Source organism: Brachyistius frenatus, unplaced genomic scaffold (genome assembly GCF_029030835.1).
Source record: "Brachyistius frenatus isolate BFR_SWC_R1_liver_20210118 unplaced genomic scaffold, ASM2903083v1 Contig_44, whole genome shotgun sequence".
Classification (NCBI taxonomy): domain Eukaryota; kingdom Metazoa; phylum Chordata; class Actinopteri; family Embiotocidae; genus Brachyistius; species Brachyistius frenatus.
Genome location: NW_027210643.1, coordinates 830,962 through 851,912, shown reverse-complemented (window position 1 = coordinate 851,912; position 20,951 = coordinate 830,962). Strand labels below are relative to the sequence as shown.

At 47.9% G+C, this 20,951-nt stretch overlaps 1 protein-coding gene across 2 annotated transcripts in view; it reads left to right on the top strand.

The window, feature by feature from the left end:
* LOC138623516 (kinesin-like protein KIF13B) overlaps positions 1-20,460 on the top strand; it is a 42,129-nt gene extending 21,669 nt beyond the window's left edge. Inside the window, exons 20-41 of one of the 2 annotated variants that reach the window (XM_069703074.1) lie at positions 858-1,004; positions 1,320-1,469; positions 2,445-2,573; positions 3,535-3,708; positions 3,830-3,987; positions 4,374-4,506; positions 4,865-5,008; positions 5,131-5,160; positions 5,256-5,355; positions 5,933-6,059; positions 6,942-6,997; positions 7,493-7,611; positions 7,759-7,935; positions 8,049-8,141; positions 8,876-9,028; positions 9,408-9,485; positions 9,884-9,940; positions 11,063-11,156; positions 11,506-11,588; positions 16,625-16,690; positions 18,546-19,953; positions 20,096-20,460. In XM_069703074.1, coding sequence (XP_069559175.1) covers positions 858-1,004; positions 1,320-1,469; positions 2,445-2,573; positions 3,535-3,708; positions 3,830-3,987; positions 4,374-4,506; positions 4,865-5,008; positions 5,131-5,160; positions 5,256-5,355; positions 5,933-6,059; positions 6,942-6,997; positions 7,493-7,611; positions 7,759-7,935; positions 8,049-8,141; positions 8,876-9,028; positions 9,408-9,485; positions 9,884-9,940; positions 11,063-11,156; positions 11,506-11,588; positions 16,625-16,690; positions 18,546-19,953; positions 20,096-20,364 — 3,945 coding nt within the window. In that variant the 3' untranslated portion in view covers positions 20,365-20,460. Of the gene's footprint in view, positions 1-857; positions 1,005-1,319; positions 1,470-2,444; positions 2,574-3,534; positions 3,709-3,829; positions 3,988-4,373; positions 4,507-4,864; positions 5,009-5,130; positions 5,161-5,255; positions 5,356-5,932; positions 6,060-6,941; positions 6,998-7,492; positions 7,612-7,758; positions 7,936-8,048; positions 8,142-8,875; positions 9,029-9,407; positions 9,486-9,883; positions 9,941-11,062; positions 11,157-11,469; positions 11,589-16,624; positions 16,691-18,545; positions 19,954-20,095 lie in introns of both variants that reach the window. The other variant, XM_069703075.1, reaches the window with a different exon arrangement.
* The last annotated feature ends 491 nt before the right edge of the window (positions 20,461-20,951 follow it).

The following is a 20,951-nucleotide window of genomic DNA, read 5'->3' as shown; positions in this document are numbered from 1 at the left end:
GTGTCGGTCTACAAAAGAGAAAATGTTCAAATTTGCTGCATGAATTTCCATTCATATGTATAAAAACAACTGCATAAACTAATAGATATGTCACTTTTTTTTTTTTTTTTTCTGCTGTTTGGGGTCTGACTGTCGCTTTTTTGATGGTAATGGTAAATGGTCTGTACTTGTATAGTGCTTTATCACCTTTTGGTCTCAAAGTGCTTTAACATGGTTTTCCCATTCACCCATTCATGAGACAGATCACCATGCAAGGTACTGCCATCAGGAGCACATTCACACACCGATGGTACACCGTCGGGAGCAACGTAGGGTTCAGTGTCTTGCTCAAGGACACTTGGGCATGTGGACAGGAGGAGCTGGGGATTGAGCCACCAACCTTCCGATTAGTGTGCAACCCACTCTACCGTCTGAGCCACAGCCTCCCCAATTGATGATGTCACCTCATTGCGCCACCTTCTTCTGCTCTGGTTTAAAGGCACATGAGTCTCAAGCCGCTGACCGATCGCATTACAATGAGCATCTGTTGGCATAAACATCTCATATTTATTTGCAAAGCTTCTTCTTCATGGCTATTGTTGTATTAATCAACTATGATTAGCCTCATACTATTATAGTGGCATAAAAGGAGCCGCGGACACTCTTTGATTGACAGATCATACTGACTGTGGGAAGCAAGTTTCACATCTCTGCTTATTGACTTTTATACTGAAGAAAGTAAACCAGGGGTTTTCTCTTCATGAAGGAAAAACAGAAAGTAAAAACTTCTAGCGTGCTGCCAGGCTTAGGTTGGTAAAAACATATACTGCATGTATTCAGTGTTTAAGAAACGGTGCTGTGTTTCCCCGTCGCCGCAGCGTGACGTGGTGCTGAGCGAGCCAGCCATCCAGGTCCGTCGCAAAGGGAAAGGGAAGCAGATCTGGGCTCTGGAGAAGATGGAGAACCGGCTGGTGGACATGAGGGATCTCTACCAGGAGTGGAAGGACTTCGATGAGGACAATCTTGTGAGTGGAGACGCAGACGGATAACGGATTAAAAATGAATATAGAAAAACGTACAGGTGTCTTCAGTGGAGACGTCAGAGGGTATTGTTGATATCAACCGACACGGTCTGAATAAATGCTGAATAACAGGCACACAAAATAAGATGGATTACAGCGAAGTCTATGCACATACAAATATCAAGTTGAACTCAGTTTGGTGAAGAAACATTCTGAGTTACACTAGAAAGTGTTGATGGATCACAAATGATAAATGTTGAACGCAAATGATTCATCCACCGCTCACAGCCTTTCGTCTTGTCTTTTCCGCTCACCCAGATGATGCGCTCCTATTTCAAACGTGCCGACCCGTTCTTCGACGAGCAGGAGAACCACAGTCTGATTGGAGTGGCCAATGTTTTCCTGGCCTGCTTGTTCTACAACGTGAAGCTGCAGTACGCAGTTCCCATCATCAACCAGAAGGGAGAGGTAGGAGCCCACTGGGGCCAAAAACACGTCCCTTAAAAAAAATAAAAAAGTAAATCCAGCGCTGTACTGTTTCAGACCTTTTATTTTACTTTTCAGTTAATCAGTTGATCAATTTCAAGCTGCAATAATTAAAATATTAACAATGGAAAACATTTATGACGCCTCATTTCAAAGTTGTAGCTCCAGGTGACAAACCTACGCAGGATTTTAGTGTCTTGCAGTTCCTTGTTTTGGTTTTACGTGCCACACTTGTATCGTTTGGTTTCAGTCTCAACACGCATTTAAAACTGGACACTTCGTGTTGCAGCACCAAACATCAAACAAACACAACAGAGTTCAGTGACTGAAGAATTTAATATTTTTTCCAGCAGTTGGTGGAGACCAAATCAGAGCTAAAAGGAGAGTGAACTCTGGACTTGTTTTTGTCAGGTGACCAGAAACAAAACTCCAACATGATACTGGTCCATATTAGAGCCTGACACAGATATGTCAGCGTGTGTTGGCCGATATGAACAGATATAAAAACTTTTTCTACAGAACAATGCAAAAAAAGAAGCTTTTATTTGTGTTTGCCTCAAAGAGCCCCATTTATTGTTTTTATAATTTAGGGGGGAAAACTGAAGCAAATATTAACTTTTTTATTTAAAGCTAAAGAAAAATAACTAAACGTTTGCTGCTACGTTTAGTTATTTTTCTCCTTCATTTTTCTAAAAAAGATCAGATCCTGACTGTTCAGAGGAACTAATTATTTCAACAGTTTTGTGCCGGAAAAAAAGGAAACTAAAAAAAAAATAAAACGTGATTAATATGAAATGTGACTCAGCTGATCTCTCTCTCTCTCTCTCTCTCTCTCTCTCTCTCTCTCTCTGTGTGTGTGTGTGTGTGTGTGTGTGTGTGTGTGTGTGTGTGTGTGTGTGTGTGTGTGTGTGTGTGTGTGTGTGTGTGTGTGTGTGTGTGTGTGTGTGTGTGTGTCAGGTGGCAGGGCGGCTGCATGTGGAGGTGTGGCGCGGCACAGAGAGCTCGGAGGAGGACAGAGTCATGGAGCTCCACACTCAGCCGGGCAACACAGACGGAGATTCACAGGAACGCAAACTGGACTGTGTGGTGAGAAAATTCAAATCCAGTCACATCAGATCTGATGTTAAAAAGACATTCTGTCATCTTCATGTCTTGGTAACGTGTATTTTGTAATATGATACACTGATCAACGTCGTTAAAACCACTGACAGGTGAAGTGAATAGCGGTTTCTATCTCGTTATGATGTGACCTGTCAAAGGCTGGAGTATATTAGGCAGCAAGTGAACAGTCAGTTCTTGAAGCGGAGGTGTTGGAGGTGGGAGAAATGAGCTGGTGGGACGATCTGAGTGACGTTGACAAGGAGCAAACTGAGATGGCCGGACGACCGGTTCAGAGCATCTAAAAAACACCAGCAGAGGCAGTGAGATGTTCTCTGAAACGTTCAGCTGGGAAACCTCAGATCATGACATTCATGTAGATGTTGCTTTGACACGTAGCACTTATCTAAACACTGCTGTGGACCAGGTACCCCCCCCCCGCCTCCATGGAAACAGGACTCTGTGATGCCAGCAGGATGATGCATGAATGGTTTGAGGAACATGAGAAAGTGTTCATGGTGTTGACTTGATCTACAAATTCCCAGATCCGAATCTGACACAAGTCCAGTCCTTTGACCTACCTCACAACTTCCAGCACTTCACCTTCAGAGGTCTTGTGGGTAAATACCTCGATAGGTCAATGTCTCGTTTTGGCAGCACGAGGTGCAGCGACACCATATTAGGCGGATGGTTTTAATAGTGTTGCTGATCGGTGTCAAAATGAAAACAGTCAGGAAGTCTTTGCTATGATTTCCTACTTTTTTATTTTTTTATTTACTTTACAAGAGAGCCAACACAATTTTCTTTACAGACTCACAGCAATATATTTCTGAAGAACACCTGTGAGGCTCTTAACAATACTTTTAACTTGCATTTCATGCCTTTTTTTCTTTAAAACGTTCAGTAATTCTCAGTACTGATATTCCAAACCGACTGTGTCTCCCCCCAGGTGAAGCTCCTCCAGGCCACCGGTCTTCCTCGCCACCTGTCCAACTTCGTCTTCTGTCAGTACCACTTCTGGGGGCAGGAGGAGCCGGTGTTCACCGCCCCGGAGGTGGCGCCCTCCGGTTCGTCTTCCACCTCCAGAGACCCCCAGTGCACCGTGGTGTTTGACAGCGCCAAGGTAAACACTTGCTGTGGTAAACGACACAAAAAAAAAAAAAAGGAAGTGATGAAACAACAAATGACAGATGTTTTAGATACAAAAATACAAATCTTTCCTTCCTCTGTTCATGTCCCTTCAGGAGCTGTCTGTGCTGGTGTCGGAGGAGTTCGTGGAGTTCCTGGCTGATGGGGCCGTCGCCATCGAGGTGTACGGACACAAACAGGCCAACCATCGCAGGAACCTGGCGCTGTGGGACCTGGGAGTGATCCAAGCCAAGACCAGATCCCTCAGAGAGAGGTGCAGCAGAGACACGCACACTCAACACAAGTCACCCGTAAAACAACACACACACACACACACACACACACACACACACACACACACACACACACACACACACACACACACACACACACACAGCAGTGAGACGGGTGTGAAACAGGACGCTGAAGGGAGGCAGACTTCACTACATGATGACTCAGTCGAGTTACACATACACCAGTCCTTGTTTAAAACCATGAGTTTTTCATTAGAGGTGCCTTCATTTAGTTTGACCTCAGTCACGGAGCTCGACCTCAACGCCTGCCTGTCCAAACGCCATAAAGACACTGCGCTTGCATGCAGGTGTCTTTATGTTTTCTGCTCTGCCCTGATGTCCTGGTCTCCCGCGGCTCCACCTGCAGGTGGAGTGAGGTGACCCGCCGGCTGGAGCTGTGGGTGCAGCTCCTGGAGCTGAATGAGGCCGGACAGTTCACCGCCGTCGAAGTTCTTCCTGCTAAAGACGTCCGCACGGGAGGAATCTTCCAGCTCAGACAGGTACCCACGCGTCTCTTTGCCCAGTTCGTACGTAGCGTTTGTGCGTGGTTCACCGTGTTCTCTTCATTCTGGGCTTTGCATAGCTTTGTTTTATTAATTTTTTTTGGTCTACTTTATAAGACAGACTTACAACGTTCTGAGTTAAAAACTTGAAGAAATCCGAGGCACTCAAGAGGGTGATTAATTAAAAAGCCTTTAATCAGTCGTGGCTGCTCAACCGTAGTAAAAAAAACTCCCGCCAGCCGCTTTTCCGCCTCGAAGGCCTTCATCAGAGCGGCCTCCCGAGCAGCACACTGACGGACTTGCAAGCATCTTGTCTGTCTAAGAAGTGTGCCGTGATGTGGTTGTGCACCTGCAGGGTCAGTCCCGTCGGGTCCAGGTGGAGGTGCGTTCGGTGCCAGAGTCGGGCACCATGCCGCTCATCGCTGCCTCCGTCCTCTCCGTGTCCATCGGAGACGTGAAGGTCCGACAGACTCGTCTCTCCAAAAACGAGCCCCAATGGGTGAGAAGGAGAACAAAATACGTCTTTTCATCAGACTTCCTCTGCTGCGTTTCACTCCTATGGCACCGTTTTGTTTTGTATTCCACTGAACGTGAGCGTTTCTCTCTGAATTGAAACTTTAGGGTGAGGATGAAGAAATGGACAGCTATCAGGTGAGCGGATCGTCACGGTTTGTGTTTGTTCATTTTGGGCTGTTTGCGTCCAGCCGACGTGAACGTTGTTTCCGTGCCGCTGTTTGTGTGTGCAGGAGGTGGACCTGGAGAGGATGAGGGAGCAGTGGTTGCTCATACTCACCCAGAGGCAGGAGTATCTGGACCAGCAGCTGCAGAAGATCGTCTCCAAACCAGGTGCAGCTTCAAAACGGGTCCGATTATAGAAACGGAAATGATGAATAGCAGCAGCGTCGCCGGGACTCGTTTCCTTCCCCTCTCGTCTCTTCATTATTAAAATGTATTTCCCAGTGTATAATTATCTGCAGCACCGGCATCTGTCACTGACTGACAGTCCGAGTCAGCGTTAATAAAAGAAGAAGAAAAAAAAGCCGCAATCGAGCAAATGGAGATTCATTCTCAGCAGTTCCAACAGTTCAGCTGGGCACCTGAATGAGAAGCATTTATGCAGTAAATAAGTGGTTCGGTGGCAGATGTCATACAGTCAGTCTGGAGCTGCTCATGTTTCTAAAACCCTCCATGGTGAAGATCACAAACTGGCATCTGTGTTTTTATTTTTCCATCAATAATTCGTTTATTAGGATATTTAACAACTTTGTGTTTGTTCACACTGTGTGTGTGTGTGTGTGTGTGTGTGTGTGTGTGTGTGTGTGTGTGTGTGTGTGTGTGTGTGTGTGTGTGTGTGTGTGTGTGTGTGTGTGTGTGTGTGTGTGTGTGTGTGTGTGTGTGTGTGTGTGTGTGTGTGTGTGCATAGATAAGTCCGAGGACGACCTTGAACGGGAGTCCCAGCTGCTGGAGCTTCGCCTGACCCTCACAGAAGAACGCAACGCTGTCCTGGTGCCGTCAGCTGGCAGTGGCATCCCCGGAGCACCAGTAGAGAGGTGTGTGTGTGTGTGGGAAGGAGAACTAATTGTTAAACTAGATATTGATTTTATTTGTCTGATATTTTCCTAGAAGTTTTTCATTTGAGAACACCGGATTCACACCTGCTGCTGGAATCACTGGATGTATTTTCGAGTAGAATAGTCATATTTTTGCTGATATGCCAATTTATGCACATATTCATTTCCACCTAAGACCAGAGAACACTGGGTCGCTCCTGCAGTTTAATTAATATCATATTATATGGCGACGCTCACTGGCGGAGATAGAAAATAAAATACTTTTTAAATTGCACACATTCACTGAGCAGGAAAAAGAAAACTCCTCCTACTTTGGTAAAGTAAAACTGTATTATTATGTTATATGGGACATTTTCTGTCTAAAATATCCGTTTAAATTCATCGTCCTTCAGCAGGCTTGGATGGGAGGAGGCGCTCTGTGGTGACAGTCAATGCAAACAGAGACACTTATAGACACTTTAAAAAAAAAAAAAACTCCACACCCATTTTCACATTTTATACAAAAATAAAACTCTCATCACATCGTCAATACATGATATTAATACGTTCACTGAACAGGGTTGGACAGCTTACTGAATTCGGAATCTTTGAAATTCCACCTCAACTTAAGAAACACCTGATAAAGTATTAGAAAATGAAGATAAAAAGTGAGGTTTGAACTCTTTCGTTCAGCTCTGCTCAGAAACATCTGGCAGTCTGAGTGACTCTAAATGAGATCTCACCATCTTCCCCTCATCAGATCCACTTAGTTGGGTGTTAATTTGCTCGTAAATAGCTGTTTTGTAACTAAATCGGGATCTTGTCTCGTCCGTCAGCCGAGTATGTATGTTGACGAGGTGTTTAATCAGTGTTTCTCTGCAGGGTTCCTGTCGCTGGCATGGAAACACACATTCCTGTCCTGTTCCTGGATCTCAGTGGTACTTTCTTCTTCTCTGGTGTTTGGAGGACAAATCTGCCTGAACTTCAACAACTACTGAACCCACTTACTGTCTGTCTGTCTCACTGTCTGTCTGTCTCATTTACTGTCTGTCTCACTGTCTGTCTGTCTCACTTACTGTCTGCCTGTCTCTGTCTGTCTGTCTCTCTCTCTCTCTCTCTCTCTCTCTCTCTCTCTCTCTCTCTCTCTCTCTCTCTCTCTCTCTCGGTCTGTCATTATGTTTGTTTCTTTGTTTTTCTTTCTTTCTTTTGTTCTGTCTTTTTTTCTCTGTTTATTGCTTTTTTCTTTCTTTCTTTCTTTCTTTCTTTCTTTCTTTCTTTCTTTCTTTCTTTCTTTTTTCTTTCTTTCTTTCTTTCTTTCTTTCTTTCTTTCTGTCTTTCTTTCTTTCTTTCTGTCTTTCTGTCTTTCTTTCTTTCCTTTTCTGCTTCTTCCTCTTTTCATTTCTTTTCATTTCTTGTCTTTTCATTCTCTCCAGCCGATGATTTCCAGTCGAGTCTTTCAGCCCCACTGTCTGGGGGCCTGGACGCGCTGCTCAACGAGGAAGATGATGATGACTTCTTTGACCTTCATATCGTTAAACACTACGAGCCAGAGGTGAGGAGACTCGGTGTGGACTTTCTCTCCTTTTTGTCCTCTTCTTTTCATATCTAACCGGCAGTTTGCCTCTTTCAGATGAGACGGAACGTGATATAATGTCTAAATAACTTGAATCAGCGACACTGCTTTGTGAATGTGGTCCAGGTGAAGGTGGAGGCGTCCTGGGACTCGACGGTCCACGAGTGTGCGCAGCTGAGTCGCGTGGCGTCTGCAGACCAGAGGGTCTACCTGACGGTGCTCGCCGTGGTGCAGCTCAGCCACCCGGCCCACATGCAGCTGGTGCTCAGGAAACGCATCTGCGTCAACATCGCCGGGAGACAGGTGGGTGTGTCCCCGAGGCGTGATGACTGGAGGACGCGGAGGACACGTGCGCTTTATCTCTGCCGTGGTCAAATACCCACAGAGACTTGGCTGACTCGTGTTTGTTTTTGCAGGGTTTTGCTCAGAGCCTGCTGAAGAGGATGTCTCAGCGCAGCGCCATCCCCGGCTGCGGAGTCACCTTTGAAATCGTTTCTAACATCCCGGGGGTGAGTGCCGGGCCGCAGTGTTGTTGTTTTGAAGAGGATTAAGGGAATTTTAGCACGATGACTAATTAAGCTCTTCTACCAACACATGACAGCAACTCGGTGTTTGTCCAGAAAAGTGGAAAAACCGGAAGAATCGGCCAGAAGAGTTCAGATTCAGACAACTTTACTGAACTTGTGCTGCTTAGGACAAGTGAACAATGACGCAGTAAAACATTTTGTTTTCGTTCATCCATATTAACAAGTTTACACAGCATTTTGAAATTATAGCAGCAGCCTCAGGACATCACTGTGAAGTCACTGGACAAGAACATGGTGAGATGGGTGAACGAGTCCTTTTGCCTTCTGGGCTCATCTTTTTGTTTACCAAAGGAAGCTTAAGTCCATTTGCAGAAACATTTTTTTGCAAAATTACAGGTCTGCTGACACTTTAAACCAAGAAGACACTCTAAAGTTCTTAAACAGTTTGACAGTGAGAGAGTAAACAGACAGGAAATGTGGGGAAGGACAGCGGGGGGAATGACACGCAGTCATACACTGTATATGAAAATGGATGGAATCTCTGCCTCTGAAAGCCAATGTGAACGTGCAATACCACCGAGGGCCACCAGGGGCTATGTTTACACAGAAAACTGTCTCCAATAGAGTCTTGTTCAAAAAGCATTTACTTCTCTCCTTCAATCCAAAAGACACAGCTGCTGCCCCTCACTGTCTGTACCCCCCCCCTCCCCCCACAGGACATCCATGGCCCTGAGGACAGGGAGATGCTCGCCAGGCTGGCTGCCAGCGTCGAGGACGACCAGTCAGCAGACAGCGAGGCGGCCATCGAGAAATATCTCCGCAGCGTGCTGGCTGTGGAGAACGTCCTCACGCTGGACAGACTCAGACAGGTCAGGACGGGAACTTTAAATTCCTGATCAATCATTTTGGTGCTCATCAGAGCGCCTGGATGTGCCAGTCTTTAAACTGCGACTCTCTTGGTTGATAGATGGAGGACAGTGGGCCAAAAATATACGTTTATGATATGTGAAATCCCATTTCATCAAAATGTAATATCGTTTACACAAAATGTACGTTCTAAATCTAAAATACAATATCAGAATAAATAAAACACTAGTCTTTAATCTGTTTACTAGTCATTGTATTATAGAAATGATTGTCAAAAACATAAAGTATCCATCCATTTAAGCATTTTTTTAGAAACATGTTCCTCTCGTGTGTGCGTGTGTGTGTGTGTGTGTGTGTGTGTGTGTGTGTGTGTGTGTGTAGGAAGTGGCTGTGAGGGAACAGCTGGCCGTCAGAGGGAAAGCTGCCAGACGCTGCCTGAGCTCTCCAAACATCTCCCGGGTAAGAAGGTTTCATTCAGACCTCAACGACCCTCTCCACATATTAAAGAGTTACTTCAGGGCTTTTGTCCCTCGTGGAGGTCGTGACCTCTCACAGGTTGGGATGTTACAGCACTTCTGTTGCCAAGAATGCAAAACCTCCACAGGATGTAGAATATTTATTTCCAGTGTTTGACTGTCCTCTCGGTTCTTCATCATGTAGTGAAGTCTGCCTCCCTTCAGCATCCTGTTTCACACCCGTCTCATTGCTGTTAACCCGTCCTACCGCTGTTAACCCATCTGACCGCTGTTAACCCATCTCACTGCTGTAAACTTGTCTCACCGCTGTTAACCCGTCTCACTGCTGTCAACCCGTCTCACTAACACCTAACCAGTCAACCCTCTAACCTTTTTAACCAGCTGTCGGCCAGCAGTCTGGATCTCTACTCCTCCACTCATAAACTCAATGACTTCAAGGTGAGACACATTATGTCTACTAACATGCTCCTCGTCCGCTATTATTTTTCATAGGATTTTTCTGTATATTTTGTTTTAACAAAAGACTGGATCCATGATATAAAAACATGATGTGATCACATTTGAATAACTGAACTGGATTTTGTTGAGTTCTGGCTGGTTTTGAAGCTGCAGTTGATAACACAAGTGTAGTGATATTTATTGAAGTGAACACACGGGGTCACATGAGCTCTTAATCTGTGACGTGTTTCTGAGGAACAACATGTTGGACTAACGGTTCCAAAAGATGTTTATTAGTATTTTTGCAGCTCCTGCTGGTCAGCAGTACGAGGGGCGATCAAAACTGTCGCGGGCCGTTCCCGTTGTTTTACGAACGGAGCGCAGCGCAGTGACTTGCACCGGGCGGAGCTGCACCGGACGCGTCTTCATTCGGTGTTGGACGGTGACGTTCCGCCTCTCTTGAAGCGTGAACGTCACTCAGAACACCTTCTGAGCTGAGCTAAAAGAAGCTTATTTATTCTCGAAGGACCAATTATGTTAGAACAATTACTCAGAGGCTTGATTCAAAATCAAACATATCGGACATTTATTCTTGCAAGAAGGAGCAAATACGTGCACCCTCAAAGAGAGGTGTCCAGCATTGCTCTCAGATCTCCTCCGTAGGGCAGCTTTTATACAGTGTGACAAACAGTTGACAGTCACCCCCCATTCCCTTTGTATCTGCTTTTGTATGATAATGCTGAGTTGGTTGTAGGTCACAAGATAAGGACACAGGGGAGTCGTCAATTAGATGCGGAAAGTAAAACAAAAAGGAATCACTTGCAAATAAGACAGAAAACAAAAGAGACTTTTCGGAGCTCCGGGCTCTGATGTTGATCAAGCGATGTAACTTTGAATACCGACTCATGAAAGCGTTCGCTTCCACGTCACTGTGCTCCTCTCCATTTGTGCACAACAGGAACAGTCTCTGAACTTTAACATTTTTTTCACAGATGCTGCTTAAGGTCACGAGTAATTGAAACGCCCGTGTGTGTGTGTGTGTGTGTGTGTGTGTGTGTGTGTGTGTGTGTGTGTGTGTGTGTGTGTGTGTGTGTGTGTGTGTGTGTGTGTGTGCGCGCGCAGGGCTGGGAGAGCCATCAGGACCTTTCCGTGGCGCCTCCTCCATCCAGACGCACTCTGCCCAGCTCGGTGTCCCAGAACCTAAACCCAGAGGCCGGTACGACTCCTTAAACCTTCCTCCTCTAACTGGGTTCTCTTTCTGGCTTCGAAGTCTCGTTTTCCTCTTTTGCTGCCTGTGATGTCATCAGCTCTGTTTTTTGATGCTTTAGCCGGTGGCCAACTATATCTAACGCGTAATCTCAATTTGGCATTTTGTTTTCGCCTTTTCTAAACACGCTTCTCTATTTCCCTTCGCTCTCTCTGCCCCCTCCCCCCTCCAAATCTTCCCCCGCTCCCCTCTCCCTCCTGCCCTTGCTGTTTCTCCATCTCTGCTCCGGCAACCTCTTCTTCCCTCCTCTCCGCTCCATCAGTGCATTCAGGCTTCGCTGCGTCTTATCTCCCTCCAGTGAAGGCCGTACCCAAGCTGCTGAAGTCGCTGCTTCCTGGAGGGAAGGAAGATAATGGAGAGCAGACAGCTGTCCATCAGCAGGTACACTCGTTCGCTCAGTTCACCGCTCTCTCCGTTCAGCCTCGCGTTCTGCTCGCTGTCTTATCGCGGATTTCAAGTTTTATATGCATCACTGTAAACTAATCTAAATACACCCCCCCCCCCCACACACACACACACACACACACACCGCCCTTCAACTCATCAGCGGCTAGTCCTATTTCTCCCGTTGCCATGGAAACAGAGCTTATGAAGATGGAAACACAAATAATGAAGAGATAAAGGATATAAATGCCTCAGTGCTCGGGATGGCTGCTTTTCACAAGTAAACAAACAAGGAGGCACAAAAATGCACATTTGTGCCGCGTTTTAAACGCCGGCTGTGTTTTCACTCTTCGAGAGGTGCGGTGAAGCAAGCACGGACAGAAGTTTGATTTGGTTTACAAATAAGATTTAAAGTTGGAACGTTGGTCTCGCGTGCTGTCGCGGTTTCAGATAAAGAGTCGTAGGACTGCAGGAGAAAGTCGTGTTTGACGGATTTGGTTTGGTCTCTTAAATCTGATGGAGTCACACAAGGCATTTCAGCATCATTAGAGTTCCTCTCCTGGCATTTGATTAAAGCTCTAAAAAAAAAAAACACATCTGTGCTCATCAAAATGACATTTTTTTGTTGGTTTTTTTTTTAACAAAAATATCTCCTAAGTGGCTCGGATGTAACTGCGCACCTTTGCCATCATCATTTCTGTGGCTCTATGAATATGCAAATAGTCTCTATCTCCACCCGTCCACTGGTTATGTGCTGTATGAAACCTGGCTTGTCTATCCGAGACCGTCGGACTGCTGCTGCAGTTCCGTTTTGGAAATACTCGGCCGTGGTGTTGGCTGTGTATTTCGCTCGTGTATTGTAACGCATAAAAAAACAAACAAAAAAAACAAAACATCAAATGATCGTGTTGAAAAGGTTAAAAGCTTGATTTTGATCGGAGAGGTTTTGAAGCACAGAGTTGGAGCTTTCACAGTTTGTCCGTTACGACTGAAGCTTGGATGATGATTACAAACAGTCAGAAACTGGTAAAAAAAAAAAAAGAGGAGCTGGATGACATGAAAGCAGCAAAACTGAATTGCATCATGGGAACTGTAGGATGACACTATAACGGTGATTAGTTAAAAAAATTATAAAAAAAAAAAAAATCTGTCTCACATCTTCCCTCTGAGCTTTATGGAGGTTTTGGACCAAACAGCTGGAAGACTCCTTTAAGGGCTCATCTCAGTAAATGGTAAATGGTCTGTACTTGTATAGTGCTTTATCACCTTTTGGTCTCAAAGCGCTTTAACATGGTTTTCCATTCACCCACTAATGAGACAGATCACCATGCAAGGTGCTGCCATCAGGAGCACATTCACACCGATGGTACACCATCGGGAGCAACTTAGGGTTCAGTGTCTTTGCTCAAGGACACTTAGGCATGTGGACAGGAGGAGCTGGGGATCGAGCCACCAACCTTCCGGTTAGTGTGCGACCCACTCTACCGTCTGAGCCACAGCCTCCCAGTCCAGCTCTCCAGTGCAGCTGTGAACTTTCTGAAAAATTCTACTGCTCAGTTTTGGCAGTGAATAAATCAGCTACTGGAAAATCAGTCCCTCCAGGATTTACTGTTACTTTTTTGTTGCGGCTTTTCTCAAATATTGTGAAACAACTTGCGGAGATTTACGTCTTTCTTTCCGCTAAAAATTGCTGATATGAACGAGAAAAGAATCGCATCTAATCGCGACCTGTGATTATCAGCCCACTGCACTTCCCAAAAATATGAAAATATTTGAGCTTTCATCCTTTTTTCTTTTTTTTTTTTTTATCGTCTTATCTTAAAGAAACGTGAGGCTCCAAACTACAAAATAATTCCTGACAAACAGCGGACACAGGCTACATCTTTTGTAAAAAAAAATAAATAAATAAGGGCATTAAATGCTTTTTAAATTATAATTCAATAGATACTATATGCACAAAAACAAAAGTTCAGTCTCTTACAACTGGTCGGGTGTAAAACCAAATGTTATTTATCTCATGCAGTGTGATTAGACTGACGTAGGGAAGTGCGACGATTGGGAGCGTAGCTTTTATAATAAGACCACATTTCCCATAATCCCTCTCACTTACAGTTTTGCCGTCTTTTTATATTTCCGGTCAACCGGCCAGTGGTTTGTTGTGACGATAAGAGCCAGTTTTAGTCTAAAAGGCTTGATTTCGTGCTGCAACGTCTCCGTATCCAGGAACTCGAGAAGTTCTGGGAAATGCGCAGAACTGAAAGGTCCTGTAAAACGTTTGCAGAGATTGGTTGAATTAGCGTTCGTGGTTATGATTTCCTCAACTATTCCCGTCTGCGGGTCCTCGGCTCCAATACCGGCCTCGCCGGACTGAGCATTTTGGCCGGTTTCAAGCGTCTCTGCGCTGCTTTTATTCTTTTTTTTTTTAAAAAGTCGTCGACTTCAAAGTGAAGCTGCGTCCTTTTACTCTGGCGCTGCGTTTGGTAAACGGCGCGAGACGACGGGCTCTCTGCGGTCCAAACGCGGCGGCGGCGGCCTCCCGCGTGATTGACGTGTTCGCGTAACATCAGTGATCACGGCGGAGACTCTACAAACAGAGCCCGCAGAGACAGCAGCCCGCCGTGTGCGGAGCGGGGTTAATTAGGAGCAGGTGAACCCGGTCGGCCTCACGCCCCCACCCCACCACCCCACTCATCCACTGATCTCCAATCATTGTGCCACGGAGACCGGGCGGCCCCGCAGCTCCTTCCTGCCGGGCGTCTGATTTGACTGATTGGCGCTGCGGCGCTGCGGCGGGGAGCTAATCAGGGAAACGACGCGCCGCGGCGGTCGGGTCGGGTCGGGGCAGGAAACCCCTCCGGCCCCGCCGCGGCGTTGTTTGAGGCCTAATCACAGCTCCTTCCACTCCAGCCGCCGCAGATGTTTACTACAGCCAACACCGTAAAAAACAAAAACAACAACAACAAAAAAAGCCCGGAGCAAATATTATCCGGCTGCTGAGGTGTAATTTGATCGCAAAACCAAACCCGGCTGACAAAAGAGCCGACGTGCGCGGAGACGTGAGGAGACGCCGCCAGCCGACTCGACAGCGAAACCGTTGAAAGTGCCGAAGAAATCAAACCGAAACGAATTATTAAACCAACTTTTTTTTTAAGCTTCTCGTCAACAAATGAAAATACAAACAAACAAACCGGGAAGGAATCTTGTACTTTTTGTACTTTACGTCGTTTCTCATTCAGCCTTTTGGCCGCCCGGTCCCGAGCGGGGCTCTGCTGATTTGGTCGATCCTCTCTGAGGACGTCCCGGCAACCGCCGGGACTGGTCGCCGTGAGATTCGGTGCCCTTCACGGTCCCAGGGGGACGAATCCTACCGGTTGCAGTCGTGGCGTCTCATACAACTGCCGAGTGGACTTTCGTCAATCTAAGCATTTCAGTTTTGTTGGATCAAAAGACCAAAATTTGATGCGGCTCGCGAGGCGGTTGTCGGTCCGGGTCAGACGGATCCGCGGCTCGCCGTGTGAAAAACATTTCTGACGGGTAACACTTTCAGACCGACGACGGGGAAGTTGAGGCGGGTCGGCCGTCACCCGTTAAAACATCCGACACCGAAGTATTCGACTGATTTGGTCCGGCAAAGAAATCGAACCTCAATTTGAGAAACGCGTACAAATTCAGAGACTTTCGAACGGGTTTTTTTTTTTTTTGTCCTCCAGAAAATATAACCGATTCAAACGACCGTTGAAACCGGAAAAGGCTAATTTAAGGACGACGGGAGGAAGGTGTAAAGTCTGGGACCAAAACGAACCGGATCAAATGCTCACAGTGAAACGCGAACAGTTCAAATAAGTTTCAGGCGTTCAGCAGTGAGAACAGCCGTGTGGTCATGGCTTTTGAGGCCGGATCATTTACTCCGAACATGAGCCGCTACACTGTTTTTGTCAGACTTCATTAACAGGACGAGTCAGTCGAGTCGTTCGGGAATCTTTTTTTATTATTATTATATATATATATAAAATGTATAATAATTGAGCGTAGATCCTTTACGGATAGGATTTAATGAAAATGGAAAGAAAAAAAAGAACAATATGATCAATATTCTGAGACTTGAAAGACTTGCGTACACCGCCGTGACTTGTCATGTGACCCGAAATCGCTCGCAGGGACTTGAGACTTTTGTTTTTATGTCCCGACTATGCTTTCGGATTCCTTCATGACCGTGTCACCGGTGAGAGAGGAGCACGGCCCGTCCCGGTGCGGCTGACGTGTTTTGCTGACTTGCAGGTTTACTCCCGCGAGCCTCAGGCGGGTCGGATAGACGTGTTCGACCTGCTGTCCGACGTCGGACCCGCCGCCCACGTAAGGTGGTCGTCCTGCTCCGGAATCAAAGCGCCTGATTTTTTTTAATTTTTTGGGGGGGGGTCTGAATCAAGACGTCGGAGATGCATGAGAAGTCAAAAACAATCGTCCCGATTGAAACGTTCCTCATTTCATCTTTTAAAGAATCTGAAGTTTTCTCTGTTATGCCCGCCGAGAACTGCAAATCGCGGAATGTCGAATCAGCTTGACGGATCATACGGAGTGTTAACTCGAAGTCTGAATGGGGATAAATGATCACGGGCGCAATTATAATTAAGATGCAATTATCCTGATTGTTCCACCAAGTTAATCTTTGATTATCTGCGAACTATTTTCGCTGCACGGCTCGTGTCAACATCTTAACTTCCGGATTTCTGGAATGAAGGAAATATTTAATCCCGTTTTGATACACACAACATACAAAGGTGATTATAAAATGTCCGCGCGGTCGCAATACGTCGATCCGGATATTTCTTAAGGCCGAACGGCGCGACGTTCTTTCTCCTCGGCGGAATCGGAGGTTCAAATCCGGCTCGGTTCGCGTCTCGCCGGCACGCCGACCTCTCTCTAAAAGAACCCCCCAACCCCTTGGGTGTCTCTAATTAGCAGCTCTCGAGATGTTTTTTTTGTGTTTTTGTTGGTCTGAACTCGTGACGTTGTTGTTTGGAATTCCTTCACAGGGTCCGCCGCGCATCGTGGTGCAGTCGGCCAGCGTCGACGAGGGCGTGAGCGCACATCAGCTGCCGGTAAGTCCTCCGACCGCTCGCCGCGTTCCCCCGGCGTTCCCGTCGGCACCGTCTCGGGGGGGGGGATGAGTTTAACGGGAGACGAGCCGCCGCGTCCCGTGCGTCGTTGAAAAAGTTTTACCGAAAAGAGTCGCGAACACTTTTCTGAGCCAACGTTGCGAGGAGCGAACCCGCCGCTGCTCTGACCCGGCGCATTTATTCCACGTCGAGTTCAAGGACTCCTCGCGCGAGCTTTTTGCGACGCGGCGATCGGCCGCGGCGTTACGACCCCGCTGACGGGTGAAGAGTCAAACACCACCGCCATAAATCCTCTTTCACTTACAGTCGTGTTCATCTTTTGCTTTTTAAGTTCCAATCATCGTTTTTATCGCTGGTGTTTATTCTTTTTTTTTTTTCCAAAATCATTTTTAACATCTTTTTTTTTTTTTTTTAGCATAATCCTTTATTATGTATTCATTTATTTTTTGTTTCGTTTATTTTTGCTTTTATGTTTTCGCGTTCTGTTGTCGAGCACTTTGGACTGCATGCTTTATAAATGAAGCTTAGTAATGTGTGAATTAAAAATAATTTAAAAATTTTTTTTTTTTTAAAAGTTAGTTTATTGATAAGAAAAACGATGTCCCGGCGCACCGTCCCACTTTTTTTTAGATGCCAAATGCTCGACCGGACCGTTGGACACGGACTCTGAGCAGGAGAATATCGGCACGTCTCTCCTGTCCCTCGTTTACCCGTCTTGTCTCCGCTCGTCCAACAAAGACGTGAAAATAATCGGAAGAAAAACGTTTTGTTTAAAAAAAAATAAAAAAAATTAAAAACCCCAGTGAGTCACGTTAATTAGAAGCGTAGTTATGTGCGGCGTCGCGCTGCGTTTACAGAGACCGTAGGTGTCCAAAGAAGTCAGTTGTACTAATGAACCCACAAATAATTACCACCAAACTCTGCCGGTCCTCTCGGCTCCGCTTGTTGTTTTTTTTTAGCGTCTTTTAATGATTTTGTTTCACAGCGGGTTCACTCTCGGCGCTCTCGTCACGGCCGATGAACGAAGCGGCTCGCTGCCTGACGACGAGCCGCCGGACCGATTGGCCTCCGCTCAGTAGATTGCCAGTTCAGTTTTGTGTCCGCCGCGGCTCCCTGAATATCGGGACCGGAACCGGCCGACCTCCACGGAACGCGGCCGTTTTCAGTGTTTTCAGAATTGACTCTTAATAAAAGCGGACGTAGCTGCCGGGTCGGAAAAAAAAACGAAGCCGGTGCAGAAGTGCCGCAAGCTGCGGATACCGCCGAGTGCCGCCTGGGGTCGGCTTCAGAACGCTTCCGGCTCCACAGACTCCCATTCGACTGCTCTCGTCAAATTCTCAGTCAATAAAATTCCTCCACGGGTTATCTCGGTGTCGTTGGCTAAAGTCACTCTCTTTTTTTTTTTTAATTAGTTTTCTGGAGGTCCATCTGAAAATAATCCCGCCATTAATTAGAAAATAAGCTCTTTTGGGGGGGAGGGGGGGCATTGCCAATTTCCAATCAGATGGAATCAGATCCAGCACTCGCTCCTCCGCAGCGCGTCGGTCACTACCGGCTCCGAACCAGCAAGACGGCGACCGCCAAAATTCAAAATCCGGACTCGATCATAAACTGATCGAGTGGCCGGTTGCCACTTTTGTTTTCGATGCACATTTTCTGACCAGAAGTTCAAAAGCGATCGCGGTTTAATTCTGCCGGAATGGAAAAGAGAAACGCGATGAATTCATTGAGACCGAACTCGTAACTTCGTCGACGTTTCAAACGCAAAATCCTGCCTCGTTGCTACGTTTCGGGCCACTAACACCGCTGTTGCCATGGTTCCCCCTCCCCACCCCAGGTTCCCATTGAGGAAATCATTCCTGCCGACATCCGAACAGAGACCCCCAGATCCGTGCCCCTCCCGCCTCCGATCATCCCGGAGACAGAAGACTCCACCCCCAGCCCGGTGAGCGAAGCCTCCAGCGGCTACATGTCGACCAGCATGTCCACGGCGACCCTGTCGGAGGTCTACACGCTGAGCTGGGATCTGCCTCCGTCCGGCAGCGGCGCAGCGGACGGCTTCGAGGCGGTGCCCGACGAAGAGGAAACCGAAGCGACGCGGGAGTTCCCGCCTCGCTCCGTCGCCTCACAATCCGACGCCGGCCTCGAATCTTTTCTCGCCGGCCAGCCGGAACCTCCGGAGTCGTCGCCGCGTTCGAGCGGGAAGGCAGTCGAAGAGACGACCGAACGACCGCCGTCCGATACGCCGCCGGATCCAAACCCGGGTCGACGAGAGCCAAGTCGCCCTCCGCCCGTCCGGGAGGTGGAAGGACCGGATCCGGCTGCGGAAACACAATTACCAGACAAACAAGAACACGACTCGACGACTGACCGCGCCGGCTCGGAACGATCGGACGGTTCGGAGACTCGCCGAGATTCAGTGGAGGCTCGAGAAGATGAAACGAAACGGACCGAATTACCACGAACGCAGCTCGGTTCACGAGAAAGCCTTTCAGCGGAGGATCTCCGGCCGGCTGCCACGAAGGAGACCGAGTGTGACCCGTCCCTCCGCCGGGACACGCAACCATCCGTCCGGGAAGGCGAAAGTCGAGCGGAATCGATCGTCCCGCAGCTTCAGCGGCCCGAGCGAGACCAGACGACGCCCGACGGTACTCGAGATCCGACTCCAAACCTGACACCGGCTTCGTCCGAGGTCGCGGCTCCCGACTCGGGACCGCCCGGACACTCCGGTCTTCCGTCTCCGTCGACGAAACAATCGACTTCCGAAGCCTCGGACCCGAACGGCGACCCCATCCCGCCGTCACCCTCGGCCGCCGGCGAGCTCCAACAAGCAGAACCTTCCGACGCTTCTGCCAAAGCCGCCGGTCCCGCTCGTCCTCCGCTCGACGCTCAGCCTTCCAAATCTGTCTCCTCGGCGGTCAACCCCTTCAAGATCCAGAAAGTGAAGTCCTCGGACCTCAAGTCCTTTCAGTGTATCGTGGGCGAGGAGGAGGGTACGCTCTCTCGGTCGGATCGGGCCAGCAGCCTCGGGACCGGACTCGACCTCTCGGTGCCGACGGAAAGCCTGGAAATCATCTCCGACTCCGAGGAGGGAGACGCGGCGGCTTCTACCGTTGTTCCTGATTGGTTGAAAGTCGGGGAGTTCGTGACGGTGGGGGCGAACAAGAGCGGCACGGTGCGATACGTCGGACCCACCGATTTTTCAGAGGGCACCTGGGTCGGAGTAGAACTGGAGGTGCCAGCCGGTGAGTAGCGTGGACCCGACGTACCTTCTGCTCATCTTTTACGCTTAAGCCGCTCTGACCTCGCGGTACGGAAAGATTGAACGTTGTCGTTGTCGCCGGTTAAAATGTCCAACAGAACCTTCTTCTCTTGGTCTTTCTTCAGGGAAGAACGACGGCTCGGTGAGCGGCAAGCATTACTTCCACTGCAACCCTGGTTACGGGGTGTTGGTGAAACCCGGCAGAGTAACCCGCGGCGGTGTCAAACGCCGCCGCCAGCCGCCGCCGCCGCAGCAGCAGCAAAAGCGCCGCAGTGCCAACCTGTCTGGGTCCAGCCCGAACCTGGCAGCCCTGACCGCTCTGGCCAAAGGGGAGGGAGGCGGAGCTTCGACCGGCCGCAGCCGAGGGGAGAACCGCAAGTCCTGGAACCCCTAATGGTTCCGCTGTTGGAGGGCGAGCGTTCGGAGGCGACGCGGAGGTTTCATTTTCGGCAGGTTCCCGCCCCTTCGCTGCAGCTTTTGGATCGGTCACTCCGGCTCTCTCTCCGCCGTCGGGAGACGGAACCGACCTCCGTGCTCACCTGGTACCAATCTCGTTCAAGGACGCCGTTCCTGCCGAGTACCTGAAAACTACCCGAGAAATATTGAACGTTTCAACAGCAAATGTGAATGTTTTTAGGTACCTACATACAAGTAATCACATTTTTTGTAATTTTTTTTTTAAATGTATTTATTCCAGTGACGTTAAATTACAATCACAGCACTGGCTCAAAATAATCTCTCAACGCGTTAAGCTGCCTTCAAGGCAAAAGTAGATTTGCGTACTAGCTCCAAGTTCAGCGGATGACGCTGTAAAAACTCCAAAGGTTCTAAAGTACAACGCCTCGGTGTTCTCGCTCCTCCTGAACGATTCGACGCGTTCGGACGGACGGCCTCATAAACTCGTTTGTTTGTAATGTTCGATCGGACGCCGTGATTTGATTTGTCGTGCCTTGAACTACTACTCGGGACTCCCGCTCAGCC